Below are 22,527 nucleotides of genomic sequence, written 5' to 3'. Positions count from 1 at the left end.
TGAGTAGCTGGGATTACAGGCACACACCACAACACTCAGCTGATTTTTTGTGTTTTAGTAGAGGCCAGATTTTACCACATTGGCCAGGATAGTCTCAATCTCCTGACCTCGTGATCTGTCTGCCTTGGCCTCCCAAAGTGCTGGGATTACAGGTGTGAGCGACAGCACCCGGCCTATTCCTTATTTCAACAGTACAGAATTATAGTCCAAGATAAATACTGTGATTCTTGGAAGGAAAATAAGAAAACACTGAAGTCGACCTTCCTGGTTGAGCAGATGCAGAGATGAAGTTTGACAGAGTGAGGGATATCAGTTGCTCCAAGTCTTGCCTCTGTAGTGGTAGAGGAGGCTAGAACTGGGGTATTTTCACTTAGCTTAGTTCAGTGTCAGCTAACCCTCATGGCATGCTCCAGTTTATCCTCCACAAATAACCCTGCTTCCAACTTTATCTTGCCCTTGTTGAATTCCTAGGGCTGGGGTCTGATGAGGAAGGAGCACGAGAGCCTGTTTGGGTCAACTTAGGAACACTGCTTCGGCTCTCAGGTTCCTGGCCTGTGGAGTGATGACTCCATTTTCCCATTATGCCAGCGACACAGTGTTGTGAGACTCGAATGAGGTGATGCGCTCCTCAGTTCGAAGGTGCCAGAACTATGCCTGCGCCTGCTGGTTGGCACGATTGGCCTTCTTCCTTGAGCAGGAATTTTCATTATTTCAGAGTTGTGTTTATTCTATAAAGCATTTGGGGCATCCTGGCAAGGAAGCAGGTATGATATTTTGAGGCAAAGGATTTCTTTCAGGAAACCTTCTATTCATCTGACTACCTACTGTGTGCTGGGCCCCACTCCCAGCAGGGAAGCAGCCTTCTTCTCAGACTGCATTTAGAGCTGCCTCTGTCAGAGAGTGTATGGGCTAGAAATAGACCAGGCATTTCCTTTGGAGTTTCACAAAAATGGATCCTTTGGGTCAAAGGCCCCTTAATCTGCAAAACACAAGCTGTTTGCCTGACTTGAGGCCTCAGCAGACTTCCTAGACTTGAAGGGGCTTTGGTATGGAAAATGGTTTGTGTTTTGAAGATTAAGGGTCCTTTCATCCAAAAGATGCAATATGTATTTTTTTCTTTCCTTAGGCTCCCAGTGAAACACCTTGTTCCTTTCTGGCTTAAAACCTGCAAGCTTCCTTTCTTATGCATAGATGGATTAAGTTGGACTGCACATTCATAGCCTTTGAGATGGAAAGAACTTCAGTGAATACTCAGTGCCCCCTTGTTTAGGACAAGTCCTTCTCTCCTCCTCCAAATATAGGCCATTCATCCCCATGAATGCATTAAAATAATACAGGAACGTTTTAAGACTACAGATTTTGGGACCTCACCTCCGGAATTCTGAATGAAATCTGGAGGAAGAAATTTATTTTATTTCATTTTAAGATTAAAAACATTTCAAGAACTTTTTTTTGAGACTGGGGTCTCACTCAGTCACCCAGGTTGGAGTGCAGGGGCATGATCTCAACTCACTGCAACCGCTGCCTCCCAGGGTCAAATGATCCTCCCACCTCAGCCTCCCAAGTAGCTGGGACCACAGGCATGTGCCACCATGCCTGGCTAATTTTTTTGTATTTTTGGTAGAGACAGGGTTTTGTCATGTTGCCCAGGCTGGTCTCAAATTCCTGAGTTCAGACAATCCACCTGCCTCAGCCTCCTAAAGTCCTGGGATTACAGGCATGAGTCACCATGCCCTATGAGAAATTCACTTTAAAGTCAGAGACTGCTTGAGACTCAGAAGCCACAATAGATTAAAGGCACGTTGCTTGAGGACCAGAGTCCTCAACCCAGTAGCTGACAGTTCAATGAGTTAAGAGCCTATGCTTTGGATAGATCTAGCATCAAATCCCAACTTTGGCTCTTACTATTAATGATGTGACTTTGAACAAGTGACTTTGCTTCACAGACCCCCAGTTTTCTTATCTATAAAATGGGAATAATAATATTACCTAGTGGATCTGTTAGCTAGTACCACAGACTTGTTATATAACAACCTCTCTTTTCCCACCATCCCACCCAACTCACGGGCTTTAAACAGCTGGCAGTTGAAGCTCATGCATCCGTGGGGCAGCTAGGGCCAGCTGACCTAACCCAGGCTCACTGATCTAGGCTGGGCTGTTCTAGCTCCTGCAGTCCAGTGGGGGTCGGGGGGCTCTACGCTCAGCTTGGCTTGGCTGAGGCATGTTAGCTGGACAGTCTGCTCTGCATGTCTTTTATCCTCTCTCTCAAACATCAGGCATATCCTTGTGTCAGTAGCAGGAGCACAGAGGTGAAGTGGAAACTCACAAGTTCTCTTTCGTACAGGCTCAGAACTGACACACCATCACTTCTGCCTCATCTTACTGACCAAAGAGAGTTATGAAGATGAGCCCAAATTCAAGGAAAGGGGAATAGGCCCCACCTCCTTAGTAGAAGGGCTGAAAAAGTGCATGACAGAATGCCCAATGTTAGGGAGGGGTGACGTGTTGGAGCCATTAAAGTAATCTACCACAACTATCCCATAGGTTGTTGTGGAGATCAATTGAACTAATGTCTTCAAAGCTCTTGACACAGCTCCTGTCTATACATTAAATGTTTGCAATTTATTTTTGTCATTAGTACATTTTTAATAATATAGTGAGGACTAAAAATGGTGGTTAGAATTATTACATCCAGAGTTTCTGAATCTAGAAACACAGATAGGAAGATAGATCCTTGTAGTGGTGACATAGGCTTCTGAAAATCACACAGATGGCTGGTTGGGACTTAGATATTAGATAGGGCAGGGCTTTTTTATTCAGGTTTGAGGATAACAGGAAGGACACTGGTTCTAGCTCATCAGGAGGCTCAGCCCTGCAGCAATATAGTAAGGTAGTTCTTAGAGTTCAGCAATGGCCTCAGCTGACCCTTCCTCCTCAGCTAGGATAGTGGCTCTTACCCTTTAGTGTACAGCATTCGCCTGGAAAATTTACTAAAAATGCAGATCCCTGTACCCTTCTTACTAGAGAGATTGAGATTCAGTAGGTCTGGTGAAGGGCCTAAGAGGTTGAGCATTTATTAAGCATCCCTGGTTATTTTGACCAAGGTGGTCTGTGGACTACTCTTTGTGAAACCTCAGATAGTGTCAAGGTGATGGAAATAGTGAATTCCTTGTATCTCTGCATCTTTGGTTGATTCACATGAGTAAAGCTGGAGGTCTTGGGCAGAATGGCAGCTATGCAATCAGTGGAGGCCTAGAAAAAACTAGGAAGAGAGAGCGGTAAATGATTAAGACAGACTTCATTATGTTCCATATTTACCAAGAAACACTCATGGTGGCAGAAACACCTCCAAACCAGTACCATAGAGGGAGCCATTTAAATTACATTGGAATCCCCCAATTTTACATATGGATGCAGATGTTGTTGACAAATTGCTATTTGTTTGGACTCTGTGTGTTGCTAGCAATAGAGAACCAAACTGAAATTGTTTGAAAGTAAGAAAAATCCAAAACCCAAAACAGCAAAACCACGTGATTATCTTATGTAACTAAAGCTTGTGAGCAAAGCTGGGAAGCAGGTTGCTAGTTCCTCTAGTCTCATCTGAGAACAAGTCTTGGTCCTGCCTTTCCAAGGCTCCTCTTCATAGGGATAAAATGGCCACCAACACTCCAGCTTCTCATCCCTTTAGGATCAGGTCTGGTAGCAAAGCCTTGCTTTCTTAGTCCTGAGGGTCTTTTACATTTTACTTCTTTAAGTCAAATCATGGACTGATTTTGAAACTATCCATCACACTAGAAGAACTGAATGTGGGAAAGCAATAGAACTCCGAGTAAAAATTGATGACTGTTAAGAAGGGAAAACAGGCCCTGAGAGGCAAATAGAAAAGGTCAATCACATTTATTGCATTGCCAGTTTTTATGTTAAATGTAAGGATATAGGTTTGTATTAGAACCTGGGCCTTACCTTTAGGATGCTCATCATTCAGACTCAGAAACATAAATGTCAACCATGGAATGAGATAGAAACACAAAGAAGGAACAAGTGCCAGCAAGGTCCCAAATATGGGAGAGTTTACTCCTGCCAGTGTCCTTTTCCATTAATAAAGGCCTCCAGAGGAGATGCTGGAGATGAATTGTCAAGGGACAGTGAGAATTTGCTCTTTAGTTCCTAGAGATGTGGAGGCGTTTCATAGAATTTGCAAAACCTTGAGGTAACAAGTGTTTGGTATACTGTAGGAAAGAGCATGGGGGAGTGGAAGGTGGTGAGGTGAGTCTGGAAAGTAGGCAGGGTAGAGATAAAATGCTTGTTCAAGAATTTGGACTGTATCCTGCAGGTGATGAGGAGGCAAAGATCCATCTTAACAGGAAAATCAAATAGCTCTGGTTTAGCAAAAGGCAGAGAAAAAAAATGCTGAGGATTCCTAGTGTCTTCTCTGATTCCGAGACATGTGGAAAGGTTAAAAAAAGGTTACAATGCGAACTGTAATATGTTCGCATCCCTCACTGGTGGATCCTGGATGTGCGTCTGTGTGGGAAATAATTTGTTCTTTATCAAAGGGAAGAATTATGAGAAAGTATAAGACTGGAAGCCCAGCTCAGGGCCTATGACAAGAGTTTAAATCCAAGTCTACTTCTCTTCCAAGTAGAATATTAAATGGGTATCAATGGCTAGTGGATTCAGAAACCAGATTACATAGATGTGGATCCTGCTGCTGCCTTATGCTAGCTTTGAGATCATGGGTAAATTTCTAAAACTTTCCAGCTTTTTTCTCACCTATGAAATGAGAATGATAATCACATCTTCTTCAGTTCCTTGTTTTTAGGGCTAAGTTAATTATGCATATTTTATTAAAAATTATTTACTGGCATTACCTCCCTGACTGTTCATTTTTTCATCACTGGAATAAGGAGTATAAGTCTTTGCCCTGTGTATGTTAAAAGTGGCCGAGGGATCAAATGGGAGCTTAATCCCTTCGCAGCATGAAGTTTTACTGGAATGCAAGGGTGGTGTGAGGAGAGAGCCTTGAGAAAGTGGGAAGAAGCAGAGAGTGCCCAGTCTCCAAACCGAACCTGTGATTGCTGACCCAGGCACATCCAGCACCTGCTTAAATACTCATGCATCCCCCCCGCCTTCTTTCTTGGATTCTATGATTGTCATGGACAAGTGTTAGCTATTGCTGTACTTTTAGTACATCATTTATTAGTTATTTTATAAAAGAAAGACAACATTGCAGAAGAATTAGCTGAACCCAGGTAGCTTCTATACCAATGAATCTACCAAGAACTTTTCAGATGATTTCAATAGGGACCTACTGAAAATATCAGCCAAGGGTGAGAACTTTGGATGAGTAAATATTGGAAGTTGGATTCAAACACGAAAGTTAAGTGTTTAATCTATTTTCTTCACTGAATATTAAGAATAATTAACCCCAGGGAAGAATTCAGAGCCATTAATTCACCAGAACCGTCTGTTTCCTTTATTGATCCACTGTATCTTGAGCACCCGTGTAGTGCCAGATTCTATCTTTGACATCTGTTTCTGCCTCCGAGCTCTTCAGTTTGCCTCTGTGGGAAGGGCAAACCTCTTACTCTTTATATTTCTTACTGATTTTTTCTTATTCATCTTAGTGGTGGGTTTTTATGATTCCATGCATTTTCTCACACTAGTCTCATGACCTGAAAAAACTTCTCTTAGAGTGTTGGTTTTGTTTTTTTTTTTTTTTTTTTGCACATAGTAGGTGGGTTATGATTTCATGCTTTTGCTCACACTGGTCTCATGACCTGGAAAACTTTCTCTTAGGTTTTTTTTTTTTTCCTTTCAGCTAGCACATCCCTATTTGAACCATTAGAGCTCAAGTCAAATCTCAGCTCCCCTGAGAAGTCTTTTTAAACTGGCTCTGTTTGAGTTACTTCTCCCTTCCTTTGTTCCAACAATATTGTTCAGATCTCTGATACTTAATCTATTGTTTGTAATTTGGGTTTTACAAATTACAAAAAAAGATTTATCTCCCTTATCAGCTTATGTCTCCCTAAAGCCATAGACAATTTCTATTTAATTACCGACTGGCTGGTCCAGAGTTTTGACCACCCTATCCCAGACTCCATTCTGCTCTCTCAGTAAGTGCTAATTATCTTTCTCTCCCATATTTTATTCTTTACTTTTAGGTCTATCCTATGATTAAATATACTAAAGCCTTTCCCTAAAGAAAAAAAAAATCTTCCATTGACTATTGGCTTCCCTCTCTGGTAAGGAGAAAGAAGAGACATTGGATATTGCTCCTCTGCTTTTTCCATCTTAGCCAAGTACTCCACACTCCATGTCTCCATTGACTCACACCCCATTCATGTCTTAATCCCTTTCAGTGAATCTTCTGTTACCATCAAGCTGTTGACAACTGTCAGGTATCTCTGTATTCTTAAGTCTAGTAGATATCTTGCATCTTTATCTCATTGTAGCACTCTGCAGCTTTTGAAATTTGAGACCCTTTTTCTTCCTACACACCCCTGCTCCCCTTGCTTTGTTGTCATTCTTCTGTCATAATTCCCCTTCTCTCATTGTACTATCTCTTCTCAGTCTACTTCGTGGAGTCTCTTCCTCTTCATGTTGATTAAAAAGGAGCATTGATTATTGTTTATGTGCATTGCTCTTGACTCATGTGTTCACTGAGTTCTCGCCACCAGGAGTTCTCATCACCACTGGTTCATAGTGATTTACAAACATTTAACTCTAGCCCTGGCCTCTCTTCCTCCTTTTCCTCCTCTTCTTCTCCTCCTCCTCTTCCTCCTCCTCTTCCTTCCTTTTATTTTTGGCTCAAGGATTCTTAACCTACCAGAAATCCTAACTTGAATGTCAACAGACACCTCAAATTCAACAGATCTAAGAGGAAACTTGTCATCATTTACTCAAAACACATTGTTTTTTCAGTATTGTTTATTATCATTAATAGCACCATTATTAACCTGGTTACCAAAACAGACCTAGAAGTCATTGTATACACCTTCCTTTTCTCACTTCACCCACCTAGTCACCAAATCTTGCTAATTTTGCTTCTCTATTTTTGCTTTCCATCTAATGCAAGATGTCTTGTTCAGACCATATATAATCTATAGTGTCCTCAATTGCTTCCTTATCCTACCTTAAATCTATCCACTAACCGCTGCAGTTGGAGTAATTCACCTAAAATGAAACTCTGATATAGAGCTACTTTGTTTAGAAGCCTCCCATTGTTCCCTGTGATCCTGTGGAGTGAATCCTAGATCTCAATTTGTATAGTTCACCCATTCAATAAATATTGATTCAGTAACTACCCAATAATTGGTTGCAGATGCTGGACATACATAGAAGGGGAAAAAGGAATCTCAATCCTTCACAGGGAGGGGAACAACATGCGCTGGGGCCTGCCAGGGAAAGGCAGGGTGGGAGAGAGCATCAGGAAAAATAACTAATCCATACTGGGCTTAATACTTAGGTGATGAGTCAGTAGGTATAGCCAACCACCATGGCACATGTTTACCTATGTAACAAACCTGCACATTCTGCACATGTACTCTAGCACTAAAATAAAAATATAAAAGAATCTTGGTCCCCAAGAAACTACCACTTGTGGGTAATGATATGATTATGTAATAAGTGATCCCATTGAGGTTTTGCTTCATCCTCCACTACTCACTGCCTCAAAATTTCCACTGCAGCAACTGGGAAATATTTGTAGATTCTATGTTCACAACATACTGCTTCATGCTATTTCACGTGTCTCTTTTGGCCTAAAATGCAGGCCAAACTTTTTGTTATCTCACAAATGTCTCTCTGTCTTCTAAGGCCTCATGTAGATGTCGTCTCCAGGAAGCATTGCCAGAAACCCTAGTTTACAGGTCTATGTTCCACAGAACCCTGGACGTATCCTGTCTTTGCTCTGTTATTACACTACATCGTGATTACCTTTTTCTGTGTCTGTCTTGCATTCTGGACTGTGAGAGCCAATTAAAATAGAAGCTCAATAAATATCTATTGAATTTCAGTAAACTGGCCTAGAGTAAACACTCTAAGATGTTTATTTCACTTCCCTTTTGAAAGATCTCTTGCATCGACTGCTGATAATTTGGGGAGAAAATTCCAAAGGCAGTTTCCCTGAACTTAGATCTTCACATTCCTAAATGTGGGTCCAAATGAAATATTTAAAGAGAAAAAGATACTAGACATGACTTATGTTTATATTGTTAATAAAAAATAATAGGATCACAGAAAAAAATTCAAAAAAATTATTCTATATATTTTAATTTTTATCCAGATTTCTATGAACTTCTCTAGATTCACTGTTTCCAGGAGGTTCATGCTTCAAGATGACATAACAGAAATTCTCTTTATTAACATTTTTACTGTTTATTTGTGGTAGTTCACACTGGTCAAAATAAGAAAAACTACTACAATTGGGGATGATGTGGTTTCTTAGCTTGCTGTTTTAAAACCCTGAGTCATAGCACTTAGAATTGGTTTAGGTTTAAGATCAATTCTGCCATTTTTAGATATGAAGACACTGGAAAAATAATCAGCTTTTTAAAAGGGCCTTAGCTTTATTGTCTGCAAAAATTGAAATAATGCAATTTAATCTTATCAGATGGTTCTGTTGATTTAATGCTGTGGGGCATGAGAGTCTGGCATAGTGTGTAGCAAGTAATACATGCTCAATAATCTTTCATTCACTCCTAACCATGAATTTCCTATGATGAAGTTGGGAAACAGGGATGGGCATTTGCAGGGAGAGAGAACAGCCTAAACAAAGGCACTGAGGCATGAAGATTTACAGTGTGTTCAGTTGGTGTAATTGGGGAGAGAATCTGGAGAACAGGATGAGTTGAGAATGTGGTATGGAATCATGGAAGTAGGAAAATGATTCAGCTTATTGTTGAATGCAAGACTAAGGCATAAAACAATCAATAGGGAATGGTTGGATCTGTTAAATTAAATGAGTGTCATGTCTGTATTTTGAAAGATCACTTTGACAACAAGTGCTTAGGATGGAGGTGGTGGAGAGACGTGAAGCGAGAAGACCAGTAGGAAGATGGTTGTGATAATCCAAGTGAGACTTAGCCATGTTCCAAGTGGAATGACAGGTGTCAAGCAAGGATAGGCTTAGAAAAGAGAAGTGTGAAAGGCAAAGGGAAGATGTAAGATTGTTCTGAGGTTTACAGAGAAGGGAGAAGGATAAGACTGGCAAAGGAAGCAGACGGATGTGAAAGCAAAGGAAACCGAAAGGATGTGGAGATGGTGGTGGCGGCAGCGACAATGGCTGAATAGGACGGAGGAGAAAGTTAGGAAAAGTCCCATGCTTCTCACAGGCATGATTTGGGAGATTATGTGGTTAACTTGGATGGGGAATATTAGGAGAAAGGAAAGTTTGAGAGGGTCATGATGAGTTTAGTTGGTGATATTTTGAGTTTGAGAAGCCTGTGGAATTTCCTACAGATGTTGATTACATGATTAAAAATAATAATGTAAAATATACAAATTATAATGAACACTCATTCCAGGGTTTTCTTGAATGTTTTCATAAAATACACATGGAACAATCAGTACACATTTTTGGCAATATTCCTTCCTATGATTGTATGTGTATAAATTATTTACACACATTAGCTTTACTAGGTAATATCTCAATTCCCCAGTGTTCAAAATCCACTTAGAGCAAGGGTCAGCATTAATGATACTAGACATAAATCCATCCTTCAGTCTTCATGATTATCCTGAATATCTCAATTCTTGAGAAATCTGATTAAATCTCACTTTTGATTGAGCATTGTAAAAAATTATGATTTTTTTTCAGGTGATTTCTAAAATTTCGGGGGTTCGCCTCTATTCTCTATACATAGTCTCTGCTCAGTAATCAATGCGTCTAGTTCACTCTATTACAACAAATATTTAAAATGAAAACTTCCCTCTTGCTCCAGATTTGCCTCTTTCTCTAAGTTACAATTTTATCATGCCTCCTCCATCTTGCTAACCTTGACCTCTGACTTCTTCAAGTCACAAGTCTTGGCCAACAATGGAGAAGTAAGGAGATAGAAGGAATCTTCCTTGATGAGTATTTTCCGATGATTTGGTATCGGTGTTTTGCAGCCTTGGCAGATGTTTAATGCTAACCTTTTCCTACTGGCAACATTTCTTTCTGGGTATTTTTGGAGTTTTCCTTTTTCTCTGGGATTTCTTACTTATGATTCCTTTGAGGTAGGAAAATGCATCTTCAGCTGCTTGCCTGTCACTCATCCTTTGGACTCTTGGCACATGGCAGGGAGATTCCAGTTTCCTGTCTCTGGCATCACCTCTCCCTCTGCATTAGGATTGAAGGCATCATCACCTGGTTTTCCCTTGCAGGTTGCCCAACTCTGATCTATGGGGAGGGGAGGGGATACATTCCTTTCACCCTTGAATTAGGTGGTTACTTCCCAAATTGCAGCCCGTTCTTTGCTGCTGGGGTTCAGCCTGCCTCTCTTTAGATTTCTCTCTCTGGAATTTTTGATTGAGATTTCTCTGATGTGAGTTAGACACCAATCATCCCTGCTCCCCCAAGCTCCAGGAGACATTTGCCATGCTCTTTGAGTTGTCCCATGGAAGCCTGAGGTGAGGGACCTCTATACCCAGTTCTGCCCCTGGGAAGTTTAAAGGGTAGAAAGGAGGTCTTAACACTGTCAGAGGCCACTTAAACTCCACTCCTAGTCCTGGAATCTTACTTTTTAATGCTATGATGTGGGTAAGAAGTTAAGAACCCCCGAAAAGTGCATTTTGGTTGCCTGATTTTATAAGTTCTATATGACAGTCATGCACCTGTGTTTGGAATATGGTAGCTATAGTTTCAGGCTTCAGTTTAAACCAAGACAAATAGTTACATTTTAAAATTATGTTTAATTTGGATCTGAACTCTGAGAGATGTGCATCTCCCATTACTGGCCACATTTTACAGATGAGGAAACTGAGGCACAGAGGGGGTTAATGATATGCCCAAGGTCACTCAACTTTGAAGGTCTGTATTGCTGGTGGGAAGTCTTCTCTGGAGAAGCAGATTTGGGAGTTAAGCCTATATGAGATTATCCAGTTGACTCAGATTTAAGAGGAGGTATTGTGGGTTAACTTGCCAGATCCCATCATCAGCCCAGTTTCTCAGGGACCTGGGCGGAGAGAGGGAGGAGGCATTCTCTTCTACCTCTGGCCCAGAATATGGGTCATGGCCCAGCAATCCATGCGGAAATCTCCAGAGGATGAGCTTGGTAACAGCGCTACTGGAAGGTCATTCTCTCTCATCTCCTCCTCCTGAGTGCGTGCCTCGGATGTAAATAATTTACAATAGCAACAATTAGAGAATGCAGTCTGTGTGGGATGAACCCGATTCCCTTAATAACACTGCAGGCTTATATATAGCACAGTTCAACCAAGGCCCCCACGTGCTCGCCACACCACAGCCCAGTGTTGGCAGCTCTGGGTGGACCAGAGCCCTGTGCAGCAATGGGCCTGTGACTCACCGGAGGTCACAGGAGGTCAAGGGCAGCACTCAGAATAGAACCAGTCTCATTTCACAGGCTCTAAACTCCAGTGCTAGGAAATTCCCTTTGTGAATCTTTTGGAAGAAGAACAGTTCTGAAATGCATAGTGGTAGATATTCTAGACTGTTGCTAGGGCATGGGGATTGGGGAGATGTGGCCCTTGTGAATGGGAATTTATATTTCCAGTATATTTATTGTTTGTTAGTTTGGTGATTTTAGAGGGAAGAGGCAAGTGGGAGTGGTTCAACCCCAAGGCTCTAAGGGAGAGTAAGTTGGGTTCTATGCTGTTGATAAAAATGTGGAGATGAAGCCAGGCATGGTGGCTCAGGCCTGGAATCCCAGCACTTTGGGAGGCCAAGGTGGGTGGATCGCCTGAGGTTGGGAGTTCGAGACCAGCCTGATCAACATGGAGAAACCCCATCTCTACTAAAAAAATACAAAATTAGCCAGGTGTGGTGGCACATGCCTGTAATCCTAGCTACTCGGGAGGCTGAGGCAGGAGAATTGCTTAACCCCGGTAGGCAGAGGTTGCAGTGAGCCAAGACTGCGCCATTGCATCCCAGGCTGGGCAACAAGAGTGAAACTCCTTCTAAAACAAAAAATGTAGAGCTGGATGAATGACCTTCTGGAGCAGTGTCAGAGAGTATGAGGGTTCATCCTGGCCCCCGCTGCCCAATAGAAGTAGAATACCAGCCACATGTGTAATTTTAAAGTCTCTAGCAGCCACCTTAATTTTTTATTTAATACAGTATTTCGCAGATCATAATATTTCAACATGTAATCAGTATGAAACATTAGTGAGCTATTTAAAATTCTGTTGGCCAGGCATGGTGGCTCACACCTATAATCACAGCACTTTGGAAGGCCAAGGTGGGAGGATGGCTTGGCTTGAGCCCCCCCCAGAATAAAATTATTCTCTATAAAAAATAACAAAAGTAGCTGGCATGGCGACATGTGCTTGTAGTCCCAGCTACAGGGGAGGCTGATGCAGGAGGATCACTTGAGCCCTGGAGGTCAGTGCTGCAGTGAGTTGTATTTGTGCCACTGCACTCCAGCCTGGGAAATAAGAACGAGGCCCTGTCTCAAAAAAATAAATAAATTCGATTATTCTTGCTAAGTCTCTGAAATGCTAGTATTTATTTTTATCAATAGCACACCTGCATTTGGACTAGCCACATTGAAAGCTCTTGATAAACACACATGTTCAGGGGCTTCCAAATTCAGAGAACAGCACAGCCTACAGTTCTAAATCTGCTGTTTGCCAGCTTTGTGGTATGAGGCCAATTACTTCATCTTTCTGAACCTTGGTCTTCTGTCTCCACCATGTATAAAATGGGGACCATCACCCCTCGCCCTCCTGTTATTTCCACAGGTCACGTTAAAGAAACAAGTGCAGTTTCTGGCACATAGTAAATGTTCATTTAACATGTGGTCCCTTCCTCTAAATGACTTTTATAGCAACTAAAGTATAAGCTCTCTGTGGGAGACTGAAATGCAACCTGACTTCTGATTATGGCTGAACATGAACCTGCCCTGTCCCTGTCTCTTTTCCTTTTTTCCACTGACATTGCTTTTCCCTGGGGAGTCTGCACCACTCATCCCTTTCCTTTCTTTAGGTCTCCACCTGGAGGCCCCTTTCTCAGAGATGCTTTCCCTGAGCACTGCTGCATAGAAAGCAGCACCTGCACTCTCATCCGTCTGACCTGCTTTGATTTTGTTCAGAGCACTCCGCAACCACCATACATAGAGTCGGTGCTCATTTGTTTCTTCCTCTCTCCCCGCTAACCGAAAATAAGCTCTTTGAGGGCCCTGGCTGTTCTGTGCACTATTACATTTCTGTCTTCTGGAAGAGTACCTGACATATAATAGTTGTTCAGTATGGCAATGAATGAATAGATAATTTTAGTGAACATCCACAATACTTTTTGAACTTAGTGGGCAGTACAGAAGTGAAATCCACTGTTCATTTGATGACGGGGAGAGAGTGAGAGAGTGAGAGATGGGTGATCAGCTGCCTCAGGGGCCCGGTTCACCCTAAGCCCTCTGCCACCCGGTGTGCTATCCCCAGCGCACATCTCCTCACTCTGCTGCCTTCTCCCACCCACCCAAGGCTTTGTGTGGGCTATTTGTTCGGCTGAAATTTTCTTTTCCCCATCTGTGCTCACTAAAACCTTACATGCTATTTGAAACGCTTCTCAAGTACTACCTTCCTCTTCTACAGGGCTCTTCCAGACCTCTTGCTAAAAACAATTTCTCTGGCCTCCATTCCTCCATTGGACTTCATTTCTTTATTATAGTATTTATGGCAGCATATTTCATATTAGGATTGTTCACACATGGCTGTGACTCCCCCATTATATTTCGAATCTCTGGAGGGCAGCATCTTATTTCAGCTGGAGCGAGGTGGGGCTGGGGAATCCTGGAAATTGTACAGATTGTGTAATGAGATATATGCAGGTTAGAATCCTGAGTCCAACACTTGGGAATTGTGAGTTTGAGAAAGCTATTCAATGTCTCCATGTCCTAAGGTGCTCATTTGTTAAATGGGATAACCGTACCCATCTTGTGGAATACATCTTTATTAATAACTGCTCTAGACTGTATGCTTTGGCAACTACCAAGAAAATCCATTTTAAGGCCAGCATATAGTAGATGCCCAATAAATACCAGTAATGTGACGCTCGTATTATCTCGAGTCTCCAGCACAGTTGGTGCTGATATGGTCTTATTTACACAATGGGAGTCATTGCCTTGCATCATAACTTATATATATATATTTGGACAACATATGTATCCATCCTTGTTCAAGCCCAAAAAATAACCATTTTTATTAATAGAGTCAAGGACTGCATAGAACCTTTCATTTTCATTTCTGGTGCTCTGCAGATCATTGTGATTTTCTAAATCAACAGAGATATATTCTGACATTTTCCATGAAGTATTCATCTCTACTTGAGGAAGTGTAGATTGTATCACAGACCCCAATAACAAAGCAGGTTGAAACACAGCTATGCATGCCCAGGGCCTGGCCAAGATAATGTGGCAGAATGAGGAGGACTTGTAACTGAGAGCTAGAAGACAGGAGTCTAGCCCAATTTGCCACTCAGGTTGTCATCTGTAAAAAGGAGTTCAATTAGAGCAGGGTTTCTCAACTTTTGCATCATTGACATGTGGGGTCCCATATTCTTTGTTGTGGGGGCTGTCTTGTGCAGTGTAAGATGTTGAGCAGCAGCATCCCTGACCTCCACCTACCAGCTACCAGCAGCATCCCCTCAGTCATGACAATCAAAGATGTTCCCTGGGGGGCAAAAAATCCACACTTGGGAAATACTGAATTAAATCTTTCAAATTGCAGCTAATTCTGGGACTATGAGCTGAGATCTCACTCTCCTATACACACACACACATCCACATGGTTCAGGTCTCACTCTCCTACACACACACACACACACACACACACACTCCACATGGCTCTTCCGAGTGTGACCTCATTCCACTTTTGAGAGCTTCAGTGTTCTGAGCCATGTTTCTTTGCAGTCTAACATTTAAGTATTCTCTCACAGGCTCCTACCCTGCACCAACTTACAATAGCAGCCATGTAGAAGGGCTTTGTAGGTGACACACTGTGACCTCACTGTGTTGTGTCACTATCAGGATCTCCCAACAATCGCTTCCATCCTCTGCTTGCCACTTGGGGGCTCTGGCAGACAGTTTGGCAGCTGTCGTTACCGTTCTGCACTCAATATGTACGGCTTTGTTTTAGGCTCTGAACGAGACCACAGGCCACAGCTTTGGCCAGCTCACTCCTCTGCTCACGTGTCTCTCTCCTTTGCCCCTGACAGCTGAGACTTGCAGTGCCAAGCGCGTTTTCGTAGCAACTCATGAAAAACCGGTGCAATGGGCAACAGAGAGAAAAAACCAATTGGACAAGAAATTTCACATCTCTTTTAATTTTTTTTCTCTTTCTTAGCTTTGCTTTATCTTTCATATTCAGCTGGAAAAGTAGACAAATGAGGTGTCATATTTAATCCTGTATAGAGATGGGTTTACAGTTGACAAATTGTGTCCTCACCATATTTTCATGTGGAAGGCATAAAAATCTGAGGTCTAGAGAGGAGACATAACTGTCCAGGGTCATACAGCTGAGTGAGAGTAGCCACAGTTTTCTAAAGATTATTTCCAATTAAAGGCTCACAGCCCAATGAACAAGACAGACATAGAAACAAATACAGGCGTCTCTCAGAGATATCATAGATTGGGTTCTAGACGACCGCAATAAAGCAAATATTGCAATAAATGGAATCACCTCAATTTTTGGGCCTTCCAGTGCAAAATAAACTGATATTCTGATGTTTACAATATCCTGTAGTCTATTAAGTGTATGATAGCAGTGTGTCTCAGAAAATAATGTGTATGCCGTTATTAAAAACACTTGATTACTAAAAAAGTGCTAATGATCATCTGAACTTTCAGCGAGTTAGAATCTTTTTGCTGGTGGAAGGTCTTGCTTCAATGTTGTTGGCTGCTGACTGATCAGGGTGGTGGTTGCCGAAGGCTGGGTGACTGTGGCCATTTCTTAAAATAACACAACAATGAGGTTTGCCACCTCAATTGACTCTTCCTTTCATGAAATAATTTTGTAGTACGTGATGCTGTTTGATAGTATTTTATATAAGATAGAACTGCTTTAAACACCAGAGTCAATACTCTCAGATCCTGCCACTGTTTTATCAAGGTTTATGTAGTATTCTAAATCCTTGGTTGTCATTTCAACAGTGTTAAAGCATCTTCATCAAGAGTAGACTCCATCTCAAGAAACTGCTTTCTTTGCTCACCCATAAGAAGCAACTCCTCATCCATTCAAATTTTATCATGAAATTGCAGCAATTCAGTCACATCGTCAGGCTCTACTTGTAATTCTAGTTCTCTTGCTATTTCTGTCACATCTACAGTGATTTACTCCACTGAAGTCTTGAACCCCTTATGATCATTCATGAGGTTTGAAATCAGCTTCTTCCAAATTCTTGTTACTGTTGATATTTTGACTTCTTCCCATGAATCACAAATGTTGTTAATGGCATCTAGAATGGTGACTCCTTTCCAGATGGTTTCCAATTTACAATGCCCAGATCCATCAGAGGAATCCCTCTTTATGGCGGCTATAGCAATATAAAATGTATTTCTTAATAAGTCTTGAAAGTCAAAATCATGCCTTGATCTATTGGCTGCAGAATGCATGTTGCTTCAGCAGGCATGAAAACACCATTAATCTCATTGTATATCTCCATCACAGCTTTTAGGTGACTAAATGCATTGTCAACAGCAATAATATTTTGAAAGGAATTTTTTTTTTGTACAGTAGTTCTTGATAATGACCTTAAAATATTCAGTAAACTATATTGTAAACAAATGAGCTGTTATTCAGGCTTTGGAGCAGAAGCAGAGTAGACTAAGCCTAATCTTAAGGGCCCTAGGATTTTTGGAATGGTAGGTGAGCATTGGCATCAACTTAGTCACCAGCTGCATTAGCCCCTAATGAGAGAGAGTCAGTCAGTCTGTCCTTTGAAGCTTTGAAGCCAGGCATTGACTTCTCTCTAGCTATGAAAATTATTGACTTCTTCCAATATAAAGCTATTTTGTATACACTGATAATAGGTTGTTGGCCAGGCATGGAGACTTATGCCTGTAATCCCAGCATGCTGGGAGACTGAGGAAGACAGGCACTTGAGGCCAGGAGTTCGAGACCAGCCTGACCAACATGGCAAAACCCTGTTTCTACTAAATAAACAAAAAATGAGTTGGGCATGGTGACATACACCTGTAATCTCAGCTACTGGGGAGGCTGAGGCATGAGAATCACTTGAATCTGAGATGGGGAGATTACAGTGAGCTGAGGTCACACCACTGCACTCTAGCCTGGGCGACAGATCAAGACTCTGTCACCAAAACAAGAAAGAAAATAGGTTGTTTAGGGTGGCCATCTTCATCAATAATCTTAGCTAAATGTTCTGAGTAACTTGCTGCATCTTCTCCATCAGCACTAGCTTCTTCACCTTGTACTTGCATGTTTCTTTAAACCTCAGGATGCAACCCCTGCTAGCTTCAGACTTTCCTTCTGCAGCATTCTCACCTCTCTCATCCTTCATGGAATTAAAGAGAGTTAGGACATTACCTTGGATTAGGCTTTGGCTTAACGGAACATCGTGGCTGGTTCGATCTGCTATCCAGACCACTAAAACTCTCTTCATTCAGCACCAGGCTGTTTTGCTTTCTTATCATTCATGTGTTCACTGGAACAGCGCATTGAATTTCCTTGAAGAACTTTTCCTCTGCATTCACAACGTGGCTAACTGGTGCAAGAGGCCTAGTTTTCAGCCTGTCTTGCCTTTTGCTGTGCTTTCTAGCTTTTGATTTAAAGTGAGAGACGTGGGAATCTTCCTTTCACTTAAACAATCAGAGGTCATTGTAGGGTTATTAATTGGCCTAATTTCAGCATTATTATTTCTCAGGGCGTAGAGAGGCCTGAGGAAAGGGAAAGAAAGGGAATAGCTAGTCAGTGGAGCAGTCAGAACACACATGTTTATAGATTAAGTTTGTTATCTTATATGCGTGCAGTTCATGGTACCCCCACATAATTACAATAACAACATCAAAGTTTACTGACCACAGACCACCATAACAGATAGAATGATAAAAAAAAAGTTTGAAATATTTTGATAATTACCAAATGTGACACCAAGACATGAAGTAAGCACATACTGTTGGAAAATTGGCGCTAACAGACTTGCTAGGCTGAGGGTTGCCACAAGCCTTCAGTTTGTAAAAACTTTAATATTTGCAAATCTCAGTAAAGCAAAGTACAATAAATGAAGTACGCCTGTTAAGTGTAATACGAGGTGGTCAGGGCTAAAATGCAGTTACAGAAAATGACCAACCAGAGCTCAGAGGAATAAACAACTAACACTTTTTTAAATGAATAAAAAAAGAAAATGACCTTTGAGGACAAGACCTCAGCTGGCTACTGAAGGATAAATAGGATTTGGCCAGGAAGTGAGGACAAGGTGAACAAAAACACTCTCTCCTAGGGAATAAGTTGACACCAGTATCAACATTCATCATCATTATTCTCATCATCGTACATGCCACTTATTGAGCACTTACTGTATGCCAGGCACAAGAGGGAGCACTGTACATGAATTATGTCATTTAATTGTCACCCTGGTTTTGAGTGTAGGTGCTATTGTTAACCGCATTTTGCAGATGAGGAAACAAAGTCAGAGAAGTTAAATACAGGACCTGAAATAATACTGTTTCTTACAGATGCAAACTAGATTTAAAGCTGCCTTAGAATAAGTAGGGTGGGGTCATAAACAGTTAAGTGAGTTAAGTAGATTGACAATGAGGGCAGATCACAAGGTCAGGCGTTCGAGACCAGCCTGGCCAACATAGTGAAACCCAGTCTTTACAAAAAGTACAAAAATTAGCCAGGTTTGATAGCATGTGCTTCTAGTCCCAGCTACTCGGAAGGCTGAGGCAGAAGAATCCCTTCAACCCAGGAGGCGGAGGTTGCAGTGAGTCGAGGTCATACCACTGTACTCCAGCCTGGGTGACAGAGTGTAAATTTTATGTACAAAATTGGCATGGCTTTGTGATTTCTGGTCTATCCTCTCCGCAAGGACCTTCTACCTAAGCTACCCCTCAGTCCTAAGCATATTGCCATTGCAGCAACACTGCACCATGATACCACCTAATGAAAGAAGCATGCAAAACCCCCTGCCAACCTGATCACCTTCAGTTTTCCTTCTGAACCCTGGCCACATGTGAGACTGAGTTATCAAGAGACAAATTCTCTGGCCACGTTTCTTTGGGTTTGGGAGATATGCCACTGAGCATTGCAGAACTGAACTGTAAACAATCTCCATGAACTCTTCATCTCTAAAGTATTCAACCTAGATCGTCATGATAATAATCCATTATAAGACTTTGTGCATTCATCTGATCATGAAAAAGCAAAGTTTGTGCTCAGTGGATACATGCCTGGTGAGAGAAGAAAAAGGAACTCTTGTTTATTGATTCCTCTTTATGAGAGGCAAGTTGTTAGTAAAGACAGTACATGGTACAGTTACTTGAATTGTGTCTCCATGTCTCTTACTGGGTGTATGAGGCTCTGGTTCTGCATTAATTCATTTTATTCATTTTTTCAACACATCTTCCTTGAGCATCTATAGTGTGCTAATTGCCAAGATATAGGCATGAAAGCGCTCCCTCAGTTTTATATATGAGGAAACTGCATCTGTAATAGACCAAACAGTTTGTCCGTGTTTAGACAACATGTAAGCAGCAAAACAGGAACGTGGGCCCAGATATCCATAGATTCTATGTTTTTACCCCAAACTGTACTGAGTTTTGTAAACTTAAAGCATGCTACTGATATAAGGTATTATTGTGAAGATGTGTTAATAACATTTTGTCTTTTCCTGTGTTTCTTTCTTTTACTCCTCTCCCACCTCCTCCTCTCTCTTTTGCTTTCTCTCTTTTTTTTCCCTCTCTCTCTCTTTTATTATTTCTTCTATAGGACTCCACAGAATGGAGCAAGAATGAGAGGAAAAAGGCCGGCAGAAAAGCATGAACTGGAGGTTTGTTGAGCTCCTCTACTTCCTGTTTATATGGGGCCGTATCTCAGTGCAGCCCTCCCACCAGGAACCAGCTGGGACAGACCAACATGTCTCCAAGGAATTTGATTGGCTTATTTCAGACAGGGGGCCTTTCCACCACTCCAGGAGCTACCTATCCTTTGTGGAAAGACACCGTCAAGGATTTACAACCAGATATAAAATATACAGGTAAGATCTGGGCTAAATAGTCCTTGCCTTTCGTTCACATTGTGCTTTGTGGAGTCAGGCATTGGTTGGTACAACCCTTGCTATATGCAAAAGTGTCTGAGTCAAGAGTCTGTATTCATTCCACAAGTTGTTTTTGACTTTATTTTTTTTTTCTTTGCACAAGAGATTAGCAATGTGAAGGAGAGGATCAAATAATATTTATTGAGTACTTATTTATACGCTGGTCATGGGGCTTAATACTTACTATGCATTAATTATCTCATTTAAACCTTCTGATAACCATCAGATATAGGTTTTGATTGTTTTTCCCACTTTACCAGTTAGGTAATCAAGCCTCAGCTAGGTTGAGTTACTTGTCCATGTCATACAATTAGAAGTAGTTAGACTGGGATTCAAAATCTGGTTTATCTGCATCCATAGTCATAATTTTAATTAACCACAAGTATAAGTAACATTGTTTTGAAAATGCTGCAAATGTACCCAATATCCTACTCAAATACATTCAAACATTTGGGCAAAAAAGTAACCTTTTCTTGAGCAGGTCCATACTGGTTCTTGGACTATTGACATTCTGCTCATCGGAAAAAAGACTTAGTCCAAATCTTTCCTCTTTGAAACTATCTTAAGGTCTTATGTCCTTGATATAGCCACAGCTCTCTACACTAACACCTCTTTAATTTAAAATCATTTGGAAGTAGAATGCATTCTTGCATATTTTTCTCACCTAACTGGAAACTCTTTCAGGGAATGACATACAGAATTCATTTCTAGATCCCTAGAGTGATTTTTGCTCTGCCTTGTTATCATAAACACACAATGAATTTGTGGACTTAAATGAATTGGAGAACGCAAAAAACTCTCAGGTATAGTCAGGTGTAGTCTTTGGAGGATAGCCTGTCATAATACCACAGGGTGGTGGCAATAATGCAGTTTGACATCTCTGGTTCATGTTAGATAATCCGTATTTGTTTGCTATTGCTGTTGAAATATCAGGTACCATCAGTGGAACCACAGATTGAGAATATACAACAGTAGCATCCTTTTAGTGAGCACTTATCATGTGCCACAAAGGGAGGATGTTCAATCCTCATAACCTCCTCCCTGAGATGGACAGTAGCTTCTACAGATGGGAAAATCTGGAAGTTGAATGCATTTCTATAACTCATCCATCCAGTAAGGAGTGGAGCTGGAGTCCACACACTGATTTACCTGACCCCAGTGCTTTCCTTCCAAACAGTCTGTTGGATGCCTTCCCTGGTATAGCTTCCAAATGTAGAGTGTTGCAGAGCTCTAAAAACGTTTTTCCAAACATTTTTCCTTACAGTCATTTGTAAACATCTGGGAGGTTGTTTTAGACATGTTGAGAAGTAAAAGGTTGCTAATGAGGATGGGGGATTACGACCTCTAGATACTGATTTTAGTTCTTCATGCACTAGTCTTGTGACCTTAGGTAGGCTCCCTCGTCTTTTGCTTTCTACTTTCCTCATTTATCAAATGATAGAGTTGGTGTAGATCAGCAATTTTCAGCCTGTGTTATTTGAAAACCTGAGGATTAATTAAGTAGCCATAGAAACGATTGCAATGTGGGGGGAGTAGCAAAGAGGTGATTGTGCAGGATTCTGAGCCCTACACCTCCCTTACACTAGAGAAGGTTAGATTTCATGTATGTTTTACCTTGGATTCTACTCCTAAAACAAAGTTTGCAATCATCTAATAAGTTGACTTCTAAGATCCTTTCTAGCTCCAAAATTACATTTAAGAGTTAACCAAAGTCAAATGGTTAATTAAGCGATGGAGTTCAACCCAGAAGTCAGGCCCCTGTCATCTAATTATTCCTTCCTTCTTTTATTTAATCCTCAAATAATTATTAAGCACCAACTACAGATAAACACTATGTTATACAATCATGAGTAAAATAAATATAGTAGTTGCTGTCATCGGAGAGACTGACATTAATTAAACACATGCACATTTCCATGTATAATAAGTGCTATAAAGAAAAATGTGCAGGATGGGTATAACTGAGAAATCATAAATACCACAAGCATTGATTTGGCACCTATAATATATAAGAATTAGGTGGCACTCTTGTCATAATGTGCATATGAACCCATATACAAATATGCATCCAGAGACGTGTTCTCATCCAGATG

At 41.2% G+C, this 22,527-nt stretch overlaps 1 protein-coding gene across 2 annotated transcripts in view; it reads left to right on the top strand.

Annotated features, from left to right (window-relative positions):
- The window catches only part of BRINP1 (BMP/retinoic acid inducible neural specific 1), a 200,973-nt gene that overhangs the window by 34,742 nt on the left and 143,704 nt on the right, over positions 1-22,527 (top strand). For both annotated transcript variants that reach the window (XM_002743254.7, XM_078375351.1), the window contains exon 2: positions 20,107-20,374. In XM_002743254.7, coding sequence (XP_002743300.1) covers positions 20,157-20,374 — 218 coding nt within the window. In that variant the 5' untranslated portion in view covers positions 20,107-20,156. The remainder of the gene's footprint in view (positions 1-20,106; positions 20,375-22,527) is intronic.

This window comes from Callithrix jacchus, chromosome 1 (assembly GCF_049354715.1).
Source record: "Callithrix jacchus isolate 240 chromosome 1, calJac240_pri, whole genome shotgun sequence".
NCBI lineage: Eukaryota > Metazoa > Chordata > Mammalia > Primates > Cebidae > Callithrix > Callithrix jacchus.
Note: the sequence above shows the minus strand (reverse complement) of the source record. Positions and strands in the feature narration are given on the sequence as shown.